Below are 15,249 nucleotides of genomic sequence, written 5' to 3'. Positions count from 1 at the left end.
CTGCTTCAGCGACCGTGACCAGGAGGAGAGGCTGTTATGTTTCTATTTAGGTGGGTGATGAAAACGTTTCTGAATCCCTGCTTTAACCCATCTCTGACCGCACACGTCACTAAAAGTGCTCCTTGACACAAGCCCCTGAGCTTGTGCAAAACCTCTCCTGCCCTGTGGTGGGCAGCCCTGGCAGCCACTGCTGCTGCCCTCCCTCTGCAGGAGACCACGTCATCCCCAGATGGATTTGAGGTCTAGAGGGAAGTTTTGGGGTGATGTCAAGCTCAAATGTGAGGGGCTGGAGAACTTGCTACACAGGGCATGCACTTGGTTTTGATTGCTTAACCTCACAGGTTTCACATTTGAACACAGCTTTGGATTGTTTCTTTTCTTGCATTTATATTGGAATAAAAAAAGTACCAGGTTGCCCTCATACCTCTCTTCCCAGTAATCACTGTGTGTTTAACTAGAAATAGCTGCAATGAAGTGAATGGGGAAGTCCTATTAGTGCAAAAAAAATAAATAGTAACACAGCCTGAAATTGGAGATGAAAGGCCTACTTAACAAATGAGAGATGTAAAGGGCAGAAGCTATGAAAAGACACAGCATGAACAAGCGGAAAACACTTGGCCTGCCCAGTAATTCCTCCCAGACTTGTACTGACAGAAAGTCTCTCCGGCAAGGCCACCGGGTTTTGAAAGCAAGGCAGTGTGATCCTGGGAGGAGGCACATTTCTGGTCTCCTAAAGCTTGCAGAGGGCATACACCCCTTCCCCTTGTGTTTCCACACAAATGGCAAACGCAAACTGTAAGTGGAGAACGTGTCTGACATGCTAGAGCATTTCCTTGGTCTTTATGCTTTCTTCACACTCATCTCATGCCATGTACTTGGGCTAGATCTCCCAACCCTGCGCTCCTTCCTGCTCCTCCTCCTAGCTTTTACGTGCACTAGGGACATCAGGGAGATGAAGTGGCTACACTGCACCTCAGAAGGTACAGCTTGTCCACCATTTCCATCCATCCTGTCTGCTTGGTGTCCTTTCACAGCAGTCAAGAGCTCAGTGAGGTGCATGAACTCCCCCCAGCCACCAGACAGACACACAGCAGTGTGCATTGCTGCTCTTAGACCCTCTTCTGCTCTTTCTACGTTTCTTTGCATGCCCTCAGTACACTCACCTTGCTGCTTCTGCATGGTAGTGAAGTCTTCGAAGGTGAGAGTGCGCACGGGGGGCCTCCAGAAGGCATAGGTCTCCATAATGGCCTCCAGCCCCGTCCTGTGCAAAGAAAATAAAACAAGGAGAGAAGAATGTCAGTCAGCTGGCAAGGGTATCGGCGCCGGGGAAAGAGGGCGCTGACCTCACTTGACAGGCTGCCAGCGGCCACCAAAAGGTCACCCTGGCATCTGTGAATTCCTCAAGCAAGCCTTCCCGCACAGGTGCTGGCCACTAGAGTAAAATGAAATTTCCCCAGCCCAGGATTTCAAAAACTCCTAACAGTCTCCTAGGGCCTTTTTCTTTCTATAACAAGCATCCCAAACTTTCTGTCTGCTTCACAGGGAACACATGACCATCAGCTCCTCCAGACATGCTTTATCGTAGAGCTGGCTTCTACACTGTGGATGCAAGCTGTCATGTAAACGAGAGAGGTCTGGGATTCAGCCTACAGAAACAGAGAAATTTTGTGAATTGCCTTTCCATGCCACCTCCCAGTTCTGGACACTGTCCTAAAGTGCTACAGGAAGCCATTAAAAAAGGAATCTCCTTGGTTTTGGACTTCAACTAGAAATGTGTAAGAGGCTTTTTATGAAAAGGTCAGCGGCCTCTCTGCTTTGAGTCCCTAATTCACTGCAAAGACAGCACCAAAGAGAAAGGCCAAACATCAGGTGAGAACAGCTTTTCCTCTTGAAGGGCTGGGGTCTCAGATTTGTTTCTATTTTTGCTACAGAATGCTAGCTCTGCTGACAGTCTCTAATTCCACAGGCTCAGTAAGGACATAGGTGCATAATCAGGAAATGACCCTCGTGTTCTTTAGAAGATAATCCCCTGGAGTTCTTTGCAGGAAAGCTTCTCTTCTGTGGAAGCTGCATTTTGCTCTGTTCCCCGTTCCTCGCCTTCCCCTGCCTCTTCTCCAGCAGTAGGTTACAGCCCTTGCACTGACCGAACATGACTAGAGATGCTTCATCAAATGCGAGAACATATCCCCTTTCAATGCAAAAGGCTCTAACATCCCCAGAGCCTCTCATCAGATGTTGAGCTGATACTGGAGCTGCCTTTTGCTTCTGAAAATGTCTTTCTGCACGTGCCTCCACTCACTCAGTTAACTTTCCAAAGTCTCCCCGGAAGCTCAGATGCTTTAAATACATTGGAGTTGGCAAACCAAACTCTGTATTTTAAGAGGAGGTTTAGAAGAGAGGTTGTTGCATGGTGTTTATTAGCTGCTAAGCTGTTAGAAGTAGATACAGAAGACATCTCTGCATAGCAGTCTCACACTAACACTGAGCACATTACAACAAAACTATTTGGTTAATACAGTGGCCTCTGCCAGCTCATGGAGCTCAGAGACAACAAGGCAGTGCAGAATGTGAACCCATCTGCTAAGCTGGACTCTGTGTGCAAAAGCAGCTCTTTGACAAATGGTACCACCCCCAGGATTCCCTCCACTCCCTCTGTGAGAAAGCCACACATGTTCAGACTCCCTCTGCTTCTCGACACACACAGTTGGGAAGAGAATGGTACCTTTCTGCACCTTCATGAAGTGATCCCCAGCCCAAACACTGAAGGAGGACTTTCTGGTACCATATATCCAAGGGGCATAAAATGCCCTGAGCAGGTTGCAATGCAACAAGACCTGCTGTAGAAAGGACCTGCCTTGATGATTAAAACCGAGTAATACATCCAGAAATGCAGACTGAAAGTTCCAGCTGTGCTAATCCAGCTGCTCCCCGTCTGCCGCAATCATTGTGCAGGGAAGTAGGGAGGCCAGCTCACTAAAACCGGTGTTCACACGGCCTGGCTCAGTCATTAGATCCCCACGCACATAACCCCACTCTGCACCAGCATTTGACTTCTAGCTCTGCTCTCATGACTCCCTTCCAGTAAAACCCAACCGCTAACAGGAGGTGGCTCAGGGAAAAGGCAGGTTAAAGCTATTAGCCCTGCCTCTGCATCTTTCTCAGCTCGGCTTGACTCACAGTTCAGTTTCTAGCTCTCTGTCTACCACTTTCCCCTGTATCAATGCAGTTCTCACAAGTACCATATAATTTGTACATCTAAAAGAAAAGGAAGAAAGAGAATAGTCAGGAGATAATAAAAAGAAGACATAAAAGAGTAAAACAGGAATAATATACTGCTTTCAGGGGCTGGACTCCAATGTGCCTGTGAGCTCACAGAGGGTAAATGGCAGCACTGAGGGTACCAGAGCAGCTTGCAAAGATGCTCTATTCCTGCCTCAAATACCAAGGAAAGAAGGGATGTCACCAGAGACCCACCACTAGAGCTGGGCTAGAACAGCCCCTTTGTTGTGGACATGGGTCCTGTCACCCTCCCCTTTCCACACTGCAGCTGCTGGCAGCAACACTGTGGCTTCACTGGATCACAGATTGCCGTGTAATGCTCTGAGCAGCACTGCAGCCACAGATACCTGAAGAATGGATGTCAAACTCCACAGTTGGTTTAAAGCCACTTCTTTCACCTCTTTTGTCTTCCCACCCCAAATAAGAGTCCTTTACTCCCCTAGAGGTGTGCACTTGTTGAACATGCATTATAAAACCCCCTCCCTAAGTATGTGGGTGACAGACCTCAAAGTTATGTCTAGTTCCCCTATACACAAATTTAGGTCCCTGTATACTAGATCATGCTTCTTTTCCAGGTTTGGTTTTTCTTTTTTTTATCTTTGTGCAGAACAAATGTTGTGGGTGTTTTTGAAATAACATCTAAGCAGAACACATCCTTACTGAACTTTCAGATTCTCCCATGCATCAGACAAGATCCATGAGACAGCAGCCTCTTGTGCAAACCTGCTAGGCACCTACCACACCAGGTATGCGGTATTGCAGAAGAACAACGTGCAGCCATGCAAAAACAGCTTGGGTCAGGATGCACACCATCTTTGTGTGACTGATTTACAACTCTGTCCCTAACCTTTCAATGTATTTTTTTTCTTCTTCCTGTGATTTTTTTTTTTTTTGGGGGGGGGGGGGGGAAGTGAGGTGAAGGGCTGGGAATCAAGAAACACCATCGCTGTCATTGCTGTCAACTCTAACAGTTCTCTCTCCCATAGCAGTTTATGACATTAGTGTGGTACCAGACCTCCACCACAGCACAGAAAGATAAAGCTCTCCTAGTCAGCAGAAATATTGAAGTGCTATTCTGTGTGTGTTCCCACCCCTACAGGGAAAACAAACCCCACCTGTTCAATGAATACTGGGACAGCAGTAAATGCTGACAGAAAAAGAATTGTTTTCAGCATTTCTGAAATCTCAGCAACTTCTTTTGGGCTTTGGTGAGGGCTGCTGGTACCAAGTGCGCTGAACATTATCCATGTGGCATCCACTTTCTCTTCCAAAGAAAGGCACTGAAAAATTGACTTCAAACTGTCTGTCAGGCCATAAACCCTCCCCTCTCACACCATCTTTATGAAGGAAGTAAAAAAAAAAAAAAAAAGTATCAGAAGAGGACTCACTGCCAGCTTTATTTTAATAAGGTCAGTCCTTTAAAAGGTATCCAAAATTCGCTCTCTCTTTTTCATTCATTTTTTTATTTTTAGTGCTATAAAGTTTTAATAATAGGCAATAAATGAAACAGTTCCATTGTCTGAAAAATGAAAAAAGATGTACAAGCTATCTGTGCACCTCCATAATCCATCCCATATGGCCGACCTCGCCATTCCTGCTGCACACAGGATTCAGGTCATCATTTCATTGTTCACTGGGGAAGCCAAACGATTGGCTCCAAGCGCCCTCCTGGCTCTCTTACCCTAGACAAAAGCTCAAAGAGCATTTCCAACACAAACAACTTCTATCCACCTCAGCTGCCCACATCTGAAAGGAAAGCACTGTTGCTTGCCTTCAGCTTAGGGTTTTTTTTCTTCCCTCACTCTGCTGGGTTTCCTGACTGTTGTCCCTTCTGGCTTCCTCCTGGATAAGGAGCTCCCCCAAGCATCCCACTGTCAAATGAACTTTACTCAGTCTCCAAAATTAGGCTCTGTGGCATTAAACCTGCACCCTCACTACCCAGACATCTGGCTAGCTGAGCTCTATATGTCAAAAACTCTGGTTCTCAATGTCTTGAAGTTCAGAAAAGCAACCAGGTAATACCTGCCTCATACGTACATTATGTAGGTATACTTTCACCACCAGGACCAGTTATCTTGTTTCGCTTTTACAGATGCTTCACGTGCTTTTGCAGACAAAGCAAAGAGAGACCAAAAATCATGTAGCGGGAATCTCTAATAAGAGGGAGCTAAGACTCGGCCTTCTAACAGAGGCTAGTTCCCTAACTCATCAAGGCTGATGGCCAGATTTTTGAACACCACTAGTTAACATGGTTTGAGTGCTCCAAGACTGCAAAACAGCGTTCAGCTGCTGAGCTGTTTGCATCCTTCCCTCTGAGATACCTCACTGCTCCTTCTCCCAGCACAAGGACTGAGGCACTCAGCTGTGAAGGGAGACAACCATGCAAGCAACTGAAGGAGATCCAAGAAGGGATCTGTGAAAAGATCCCTCCCCAGATGGATACAGGCAGTTACATCATGATGGGGTGTCCCCAGGGCAGCAGGATTTTAGCAGTCTCTCACATTAATGAAGGCAGAACATACTGATAAGGAAACATATGGGAAGGTTGTGAGCTGACAGAAGTGAAAGATTTTAAAGGGGAACTAGTTTTAAAAACAGTCAATGCCATAATTTCTGCAGCAGGCAACAACAGTGAAACAATATCAAAATAAGAAATAAGTGCAGGAAAAAATCCATTTCATGGAAAAGCCTCAACACAAAGCAGAAAGTAAATGTCCTACGGAAGAAGTGGACTAAGAGTTCCTCTTCTCCCACCATGCTCTGGGGATTTTTTTCTAGTTTTGGGTTTTTTTCCTCCATCATTTGCTGGCAAACTCTAACCATGGCTCTGATTTAGTATCCCGATGTCACTGGGATACGATGCACCGAGGCAGTCTCAGACATTCTATTGGCCCCTGCTGCTGCCACACTTTTTTTTTTTTTCTTTGAAGCCTTATATAGAAAACCTCTTGGACATATACTGCGCTTGCCTGCTTCACAAATGAACCGTTTTTCAAATTACCCTGTTTCTTTTTCAAAGGAGGTCTACATTTTCAGTGGGACGTTGTTCTCCAGCTACAGCCTGATGCACTGTAGCTGACCAAAGTTGTTGTGGGGATGTGGGAGGCTCCAGAGCATCGCAATCATCACTCCAATTGACCAGTGATCCTGATAAGATTAGAAGGTCACGAGGGGGAGAGGAGCCATCCAGCACAGTTAAGTCCCATTTGGAGAGTCCTTTCCACACACAGCTCGGACCTTAATGCTTTTCTCCCTCTTATGTGTACATCTAGGTACGTGTCCTCTTTAAAGGGAGCAGCTGAGCATTAAGAGTGTCCTCCACTAGTTGACAACAGCGGTGCAACCTTAGCCAGACCACTGCTTGTGCGGCAGGCGCCTGACTGCTATATGTGCTTGCAAATACCTTTGCCTGTTTTTTCTTCCTAAAGCCTCAGGCTGCTCTCTTTGATGTGTAATACCTTAAAGATTTTAATTCCTCTTTACATCAGCAGAGAGCCTTACTGAGCCCTCCCCACAGCTGCAGCCGTGTAGCAATTTCCTGCCCTTTCTTAAATCAATGAGCTACAAAGATCAGTAATTCCCAACCTTTTCAGGAAACTGTCCAAATTCACTGGGCTAGGACCTTATTAATGCCTTCCACGTTAATCTAGCCCACCATGTACCTGGAACTGCATCAATCTCTATTCTAAGCCCAGCCTCCAGTGCAGCTGTATCTCTGCACACAGGGAAGACCTTGTACAGCGAGCACATACTACTTCCCCCACACGGGAGAGGAAAGCAGAGGAAAAGTCATGTATGCCTCAAGTACCAGAGCTAATGCTCACAGCGGGAATTAATTAAGGGTGGTAACATCTTTTCACAGGGCTACATTAAGATGAGAACAGAGGAGCTGAGCTAGGAAACCACTAGGGTCAGTAAGATGTCTTCTTTGCGATCATGGAGAGTGTAGCATTTACACGGGTGGCGGGCAACACAGGGCAGTTGCTTATTCACTGAATGCTTCCCGTACCAAACCACGAATGAGGTAGCGGTCCTGGTGAACACACACAAGAGGAGCATGCAAGTAAAAACTGAATTACAGCGCCCATGGGGACAGCAAATGAAGGCTATGCACATGACTTTCACTCTGGTCTGCACACTCAGAGCTTTGCTTTACAACTGGAGGGTTCTTGTACCTTGGTCATACATGTCTAATTTTATAATTAATTTAATGGTGAAAGCCTTTGTCATGCTGATTTAAAGGATACCCACATCATTTAGATCTGAAGTATTTAGATCTGCTGCACACTTTGCTGGATTCATGAATGGCAGAAAAAGTTGAAACTTTTTGTTTGGACTTTCTTATTCTGTAATGTCTTTTACTAATACAAAAGGTGTTTTTATTAAAGTTCCCATTTTACTATTTAGAATACATTATATTTTAACAACAGAATAATATTTAAGGTGTTCTACTTAATCTTTTCATAAAAATACTGACAAAATTAAGCGACACAAATTGAAACAATTTTACATCACTGGAGAGACATTGAAATTGTTTGAAACTAGAATATTTTTGCACTTTTATCCTGAAAACCTACCAGAAATTCATTTTTTCTTTTAATGTAAAGCAAGCATTTGTGCTGCAAGTTTTGGAATTTCCTGTGAAAATTAAAATTTAAAAATGCCCTTCCACTAGCTCTACATATAGTAAAGAACAAGCAAAAGCATCGAGGTCTCCTCTCCTACAACTTTCATTATTTTTGCAGAGTGTTAGCCTGTGATCTATTTATCTGTTTTACAATCTGCAGTCCTCCATTTTTCTATCACTGTTCTTCATTTTAGTAAGAAAAGTTGTTGAGTTTATTACGAAACTCTACAGCATATTTACAAGTTCATTTATTTTACCTAATTCATTGGAAATTACGGCACCGTATCAGTAATACATGAACAGTTTACTAATAAGTTATCAGAGATGTTAAAGAAGGTTTTAATTGTGTTTCTCAACAACAAATGGAAAAGCTCAGAGGAACATCAAAATAATAGAAATGAGCATAAATAAATAAATTATTCAGCAGGAAAAAAAACAACAGCAAAACATATTTACAGAAGAAAACAGCCTTGAAAGTAGTGGTAACAGAAGGGGTACTAAGGTAGCAGTGAACAGGAAATTAAACATATGACAGCAAAAAAAAAATACAATCACAGAAAAAAATGCTGTCAAGCAGGACAATGATAAGCTGTCTTTACAGATATGTTGTCTAAGAATATCTAAAACCCTCTGTCAGGGTATGGGACTGCAGGATTCAGGCAGAGGTAGGAGGAGCACTGAAGGAAACTTCTGAAAAAAATCGGAGTCAGTCTAACTGGCAAACCTGGCAAGTATTTTCTAAGGAAGTCATCATTATACGTTGGATCTGTTTAGGCAAAGTAAAACAGTCCTTCTAATTCCTCTAAGAACTAGGCTACAGCAATTTTCTCCTGTAAAAATTAATTAAGATCACAAAACGCCTTCCTCAGCCTTAGACACATGCCTTGCACACTCATCAGGGGAAGGAGAGAGATCAGTGAGGAAACACAGACAAACTCCTGTTACCTGTTTCTTCCAGAATCTCTGAAACCTTTAGCAAAGGGGTTTCTGTCAATTTTTAATCTGGTGATCTACAAAGGAAGAAAAAGAGAATTAGTTGATCTCTCCAAATCTTTTTCCTTTCAACAAATGAAAATTACTGATGATTACCACTCTTGCCCAAACTACCTGTACAATGATCTTTCATACTTATTTCCCCAGACTTATATTAAAGTTGCCCTTCCGCTATCCATGAGCGGATTATCTGCTTAGCAAATGAACGGCGCCAGAGGCAGAAACCTGGCAGCATCAGGAATCCTGGCACAGCTGGGACTGAGAAGCTGTTCCCGAAGGAGAAGCACACCCTGGACCCAGGTGTAAACCCCAGGAGCTATAACTCATCGATGGCCGTGTGGTTAGGGAAGCATAATAATATTGAGATTCTGACCTTGCAGCCCATGATATCACACTCCCTGTCAGCTACTCCCCGACCTGGTGCAGCACGAGAGCTTCCCTCTGCCAGCCTCACCTTGTCCTGGATACCCTGTCTCTGGAGTGAAAAGAGAGCGAGAGCCCCAGATCCTATCAAATTTGAGGTGTTTTTGCTGAAACTGCTCAAAAGGGACTAGTTTAATACAGACTGATCTGAAGCGGATTTGCAGGTGTTTTGCTTCTGTCAGAACCAAGCCCTTACTCTGGATATTAACCTCAGATCTGGAATGCAGCTCCTATTTTTGCAGAAGCTTAATTTGTGAACTTAATTTCCGCTAGCCTGACTTTGCAGCTGTCCTGGGACTTGTGTGTACAGAGACAGATATGTTCTGCGGAGGATGGAATTACAGCAGAGGGAATCCCTGTGGTGGATTTGCTAACATTTTACAATTGTTTCCAGAGACGCTTCTCCCAGTAAGGCAAAGTTTTACAGCCACTGGAGGGCAGGCAGGCAGATTCAGGGCATTTAAATTTATTTTTAATGAAAAGGTTTCTCCAACCCACCAGAATTTCCTTTACTGGCATCATAAAAATGCCCCCCCTCCCCCCTCCAAAAAAATGGTGGGGGAAAACCCAAAAAAATTTGGAATTCAGTGAGACAGGAAGATATTTCAGTGCTTCTTTACATTGAGGTGGCTTACAGACCCAGTGCCTGACAGAGATCCCTCCCTTAGCACTTCTCTTACCTTATGTCTAATTCTATAATTAATTTAATGTTGAAATAATTATGTCTTATAGGTCTAGTCATTAGGGAAGAATGACAGGCTTATTTCCTGTCATTTCTTCTCCTTTCTCTATTCTCTTCCCATGCCTGGTCTACAGTTAAAAGTTTGTGGAGTACATGGTTTGGGCAAGTGGGGCAGGAAATTTCCAGTGCTGCAAGGACAGCAAACTCAGCATTGTGTTGCAATATTTTTTTTCTGGTGGAATAGTTGATGCATTTTGGATCCTGATTTAAGTCAATTCAAGGGGACCAGACTGAGAAAAAGTTAGGAGTGGGTATCCAAAAGCAATCATGGGAGCACTGTCAGCACGTGTGCCCTCTCTTTTATGTTGCAAAATAAAAACTCTGTAACAATTCACAATTTTTACAGATTGGCTAAATATTACAATTTGCCCTAAGCTGTTTTGACATGGGTCTGTCCCTCAGTCCAAGAATACTAAATATAATGATATCCACTGAGTTCATGAAGTCATTTTCCAGAAGCACAGATGTTGCATATGTACGCAAACAAGAGAAGAGGAGCACACTGAGCCCAAAGCGTGACAGAGGTTGCATGAAGGCTAATGGGAATCCCTGAGAATTCTGGTAGATGAGCGATACATAAGGAGACTACAAAGGTGGATATAAGGAGCTCTCAACGTGTGCAATGAACATGCCTGCAGAAGCGAAGCAGCAGGTCACATTCTTCTCAAAGACTAGGACACCAGCTTTCACTGGCCACTGAAGGAGAAGGGGGAGCAAGATGTTTGGCATCCACAGCAAGCCCTTTCCAAAACTCCTTTCTTTGCTGGTGTCTAAAGTGCTTACGTTCTCAAATGCTCGCATTTTCCTAGCAATTAATTTGCTCTAAAAGACACCATATCTTTGGGGAAAATAGGGATAGACAGGGAATTCTGTAATCAAACAGTAGTGTAGACTGAAATTACATTTCTTGGTGCCATGAAGTCTTGTTTGAGAAAAAAGGCAGATCAGTAACAAAGCTCAGTAGTCAAGGCCTCTGCAGATAGGATCCCACTGTGGCAACATCTTTTCCTTATGATATCTGGAGTCAATAGTAACACTCTCCACTGGGAACCGTGCAAGATCTGAATCAAATGTGAATTATGCATGAGAATTTTAGTTCATATGCAATACATGGACTACTGTTGCTTATGTTCAAAGGCTTCTTTTGTCAGCAAACTGATAAGATTCCCCTTCTCTAAAACTTTTCCTTCATTTTAGCAGTGAAAAAACCCCTTTGTGTTTACTCTGCGAGATAACAGATCTGGACTAGTTGCACTGCCTTAAATTAGAGCGGGGACAGGACACTGTCGTTTGTACCACAAGGCAGCAAGGAAAAGCTAACACAATACATCTCTTTACAATTGATCTCACCTACTTACTTTACAGTAAAAAATGCAGGCACCTTATTTGCAAGATAGTTTTCTGCCTAGATACATCATGTCTACCCACTACCCCATAGCAAGCATTTACTTTTTGTGCAGGAAAAAAAAGCAGTGAGCTTGTAAAGTGTACACTCTTCTTGAGCTATGTTTCTTAGAGAAGTTAATGTCTCAAACACAAAAAGCACACTGATATTTTTATGAACACCCAACATAAAAGGAGCCTGAAGGCACACAGCCTTACCTGTTGATTTTGGTAGGCTGTCACTGTGGTGAAGACTGTCTCAGGGAAGTTGAAGGTTTTCACCCCATCTCCTGAAGGGACTGGTTTTGTAGGAGAAAGATCACTGCTGAAATCCTTGCGGATAACATGAACACGGGGCTGGTACTTATGCATTGAATGCAAGATTATCTGAAGAGAGAACAGAAGGAGAAGGGAAAGATTTTTTTTTTTCCAAATATTCTACACTACATCCAGATGTACAAGGAAGCAGGGATAGAGTAAGAGCTAACATGAAGAAAACCACTCTTTTCTTACACAAGCATGCATGAGATGAAGTTTGTGCTATGTACAGGGAGAAGGGGGATCTATTGCTTTATAGGATCATGCAACATTTTGAAGAAAAGCACTGAAGTAGGGAAAAGCAGCTCCGTAACTCTGGAGAGTGACTGCAGGCAGGCATGCCCAGCACAACACAGGAGCATCAGAGCAGCAGCATCACCCTTACGAGTCTGAGACAGTAGGCACCAGGACTAGCTCCTAACTTACATGGCCTTGATCATCAAGCTCGTTGTTGGTCAGCTTGAGCTTGTCAAAACTGACCACCTGCCTCATCCAGGTGTCTCCAGAAGCCAGCGAGTCAGGGTGGATGTAAACCCTCGGGGGCACTGGGGAGTCAGCATTGCCAGCCACCATCCACTTGGAGCTGTGATACACATACCTGAAAGAGGAAGGGGAGGTGGATAAGGGAAATTGTCACTCACTCACTGGAGGAACATTTCCAGGGCTCCCCCTTGCCTGCCACCCTACCGCATACATCCCAAGCTCTCATTTGCAGTCAGGGGAGAATGTGCTTTATTGCAACCTCCTACCTTCTAAATGAAAGCCAGATTACCCCTGAGCCACTTGTTCAGACTTGATTCCTTATTAAAACCACCTTTGCAGTTATTTTCCCTGTAAAACTCCGCCACATGTGCCTTCTCAACTCCTTAACCCTCTCTGAACCAGAATAAGAGGCTAGAAAATACAGGTAAACAAAGCCTTCTCTGAAAATACTAATAAATGCCCTGTAATTTCTGGAAATCTGCATTGGCTGCTATGCCAGATGGTGCAAAACACACGTGTCTTCATCCAGAAAGGGCAAAATCCAATAGATACCACTAGAAGAATTGATAAAACAGAATTCTGGTTTGAAATGTTGCAAAATAGGAAATTCCATATAGTATTGCAAATGTTGATATTAGAGGAAAAAATATTTTTTGTGCCTGATCAAGCCATCCTATATATGCTATAAATTTCTCTATCACAGTTTTGTCTAGACACTTTTTTTTTTTCTTTCTGTCCTGTGGCTCTTTCAGTCTAAGGCATTTCACCAACCGTCCTGCTAACACCTCTGAGTTCTGCCCTATGCTGCCCTTCATTGAGTCTCTACTCAGCTCTGCCAAGCTATTGCATTTCTCACCTACAAACAATGACTCATTTCATGTATTTTCAAAAGAAATGCAAAAAAAAAAAAAAAAAAAAATCCATTCCTTTCACTGCTAGTTTGCTCTATGTGGCTGCACAAGCTAACAAGGACAGAAACAAAGTGTAAGACAATATATTTATTTTTTACATTACTGCTGTCAGAACCACTCAAAGAAAGGGGCAAAACATCTAGCTGAGTATCAGAAAGTACCTTGATGCTTCCCAGGAAAAGCATTTTCCTGAGAAACACACTGCACAATCTGAGAGCAAAAATGTAATATTTATCATTTGAAGCAGAGGATCAATTCTTGAATCCTTGAAATGTGGTGCTATCAACACTATTTGGGGAAGACTTGCTCTCAGAGGTCTTTTAATAAATATAGATAAATCACCTCTGTCTGGATAGTTTTCTGGGATGCAGAGGACCATGAGTTTTCCAGAGTACTTTTTAGGATTGGGAGCCCATTAATACCAGAGAAATCCCCTCTTCCTGTCTTTCAGCTCAGTGGTGGAGATACACCAGAGGCTTTCTCAGTGTCTCCTTACTGTAGGTCAGGGCCCATATTCCCTGTGGCTGCTGGGCTGGACAGTGAACGCTTTTAGAACAAAAATCACCCAATTCAGTTCAGGCCAGACCCGAGCTGCCGCTTGCCCATTCCTTTCTTGCTGAAGTAGTTTTAGAGGCTGCAGACTCCCCACTGATAACTCCAGTTACCAATTCCCTCAGACAGTCATTGCTAATTATGTCGGTTGTGAAATATATGCTGCGGATCTCCCTGATTAAAAACTGCTATTCGAAAAGAGCAAGATTTCAATTCAAAAGTGCAAAAGGGTAGATTAAACCTCTGGGTTTTTGTCTCACAACTGTGGTCAAATCAACTATGTTGGTGTAAATCAACATGGTCTCCTCCAGCATACCTTTGCAATGCTGTATAATGGTATGTGTCTTTCCTAGGCTTTCCCTGACACTAATTTATCACAATGTTCCTACCCCTGCACCTAAAAAGCTTACCTGTATCTCTTGTTATCCACAGGCACAATGTCCATGGCAATATAATACTGCTGGTGGGGATCCAAGCCTGTAATTTTCACTCTCATGGCTGGAAACATTCTCCTAGGAAAAGAAGAGTAGAAATAAGGAGGAAAATGGTGAATAAGGAAGCTGAAGGGGCTCCTTAGACCCCTCTCCAACATCCAGGAGCACACTACTTTACACAGCCCGGTTCTTGGTATGATTCCTTTGAGCTTGGTGTCAGTAGCAAAGACTGTGGTTTAAATCTTGAATTTTTTTCCACTTAAGAAAAGGGGTAGCAGGATAACCTGCTCCCGGTGGGTAACAATAACACACTCCCAGTCAAGCACTCTGCCTGTTCCCAGCTCCTAGCAAATAGTTCTGTTATGTTCCACACAAATTTTCCTCTCTAGGCATTTCAGTACTCAGATGGTAGCATACCTTCTTCTTGCTGTTTTTCCCATTGGCTGTCCATCTGGAATTATTCTCTCATATCACATTAAATGCAGGATCACTTTAGTTCTTTTTTTTGATAAAATCACATTTCAGTTTGGAGTTTGATAGTACTGGAGTAATATTTAAAGCAAATTCATTGTCCTGAAAGATCCTTTTGACCTTATGTTTATAGTTATTTAAGAAAGAATGTCCCTCAAATTAATCTGCTTATTAGGCATATATTTCACATTTAACAGAAATGCTGGCATTATCATCATGGTTTCCTTGAAGTCTAGATAGTATTTTGTGCAATCTTTTCAGTAAGTGTTGACTTTTCTATAACATATGATCCAGAACTGTCTTAAGCATTTTCTCCTCATAGGCAAGTTATGAAACTTTACACCAGCAAGAATCAATTCCCACCCTCTCTTTTCTTGTCTGAGCACAAGCTTAGCTCTGCTGTGCATTAGTCACTGTTCTGGGGGTGTTTGTAGCTAGACAATTATTTCAGAAGAGAACAGCTCAGAACAATTTTAACTTCAAAACATGTCACTGTTAGTGTGGCTACGACATAATTTCTCCTTCTTAAAAAATTTCTGGTTGCCAGCAGTCCAATTGCCGTTCTACACATCCCTCAAACAGCGTGCTGAGTGAATTGTTTATGCCATATTATATTTGCAACTAATGCAGTAT

At 43.2% G+C, this 15,249-nt stretch overlaps 1 protein-coding gene across 1 annotated transcript in view; it reads right to left on the bottom strand.

The window, feature by feature from the left end:
* TBX15 (T-box transcription factor 15) overlaps positions 1-15,249 on the bottom strand; it is a 99,603-nt gene that overhangs the window by 15,759 nt on the left and 68,595 nt on the right. The window contains exons 3-7 of the mRNA XM_075764432.1: positions 14,122-14,223; positions 12,192-12,363; positions 11,667-11,834; positions 8,852-8,916; positions 1,164-1,261 (exon numbers count right to left, since the gene is read on the bottom strand). Coding sequence (XP_075620547.1) covers positions 1,164-1,261; positions 8,852-8,916; positions 11,667-11,834; positions 12,192-12,363; positions 14,122-14,223 — 605 coding nt within the window. The remainder of the gene's footprint in view (positions 1-1,163; positions 1,262-8,851; positions 8,917-11,666; positions 11,835-12,191; positions 12,364-14,121; positions 14,224-15,249) is intronic.

Source organism: Balearica regulorum, chromosome 1 (assembly GCF_011004875.1).
Source record: "Balearica regulorum gibbericeps isolate bBalReg1 chromosome 1, bBalReg1.pri, whole genome shotgun sequence".
NCBI lineage: Eukaryota > Metazoa > Chordata > Aves > Gruiformes > Gruidae > Balearica > Balearica regulorum.
Note: the sequence above shows the minus strand (reverse complement) of the source record. Positions and strands in the feature narration are given on the sequence as shown.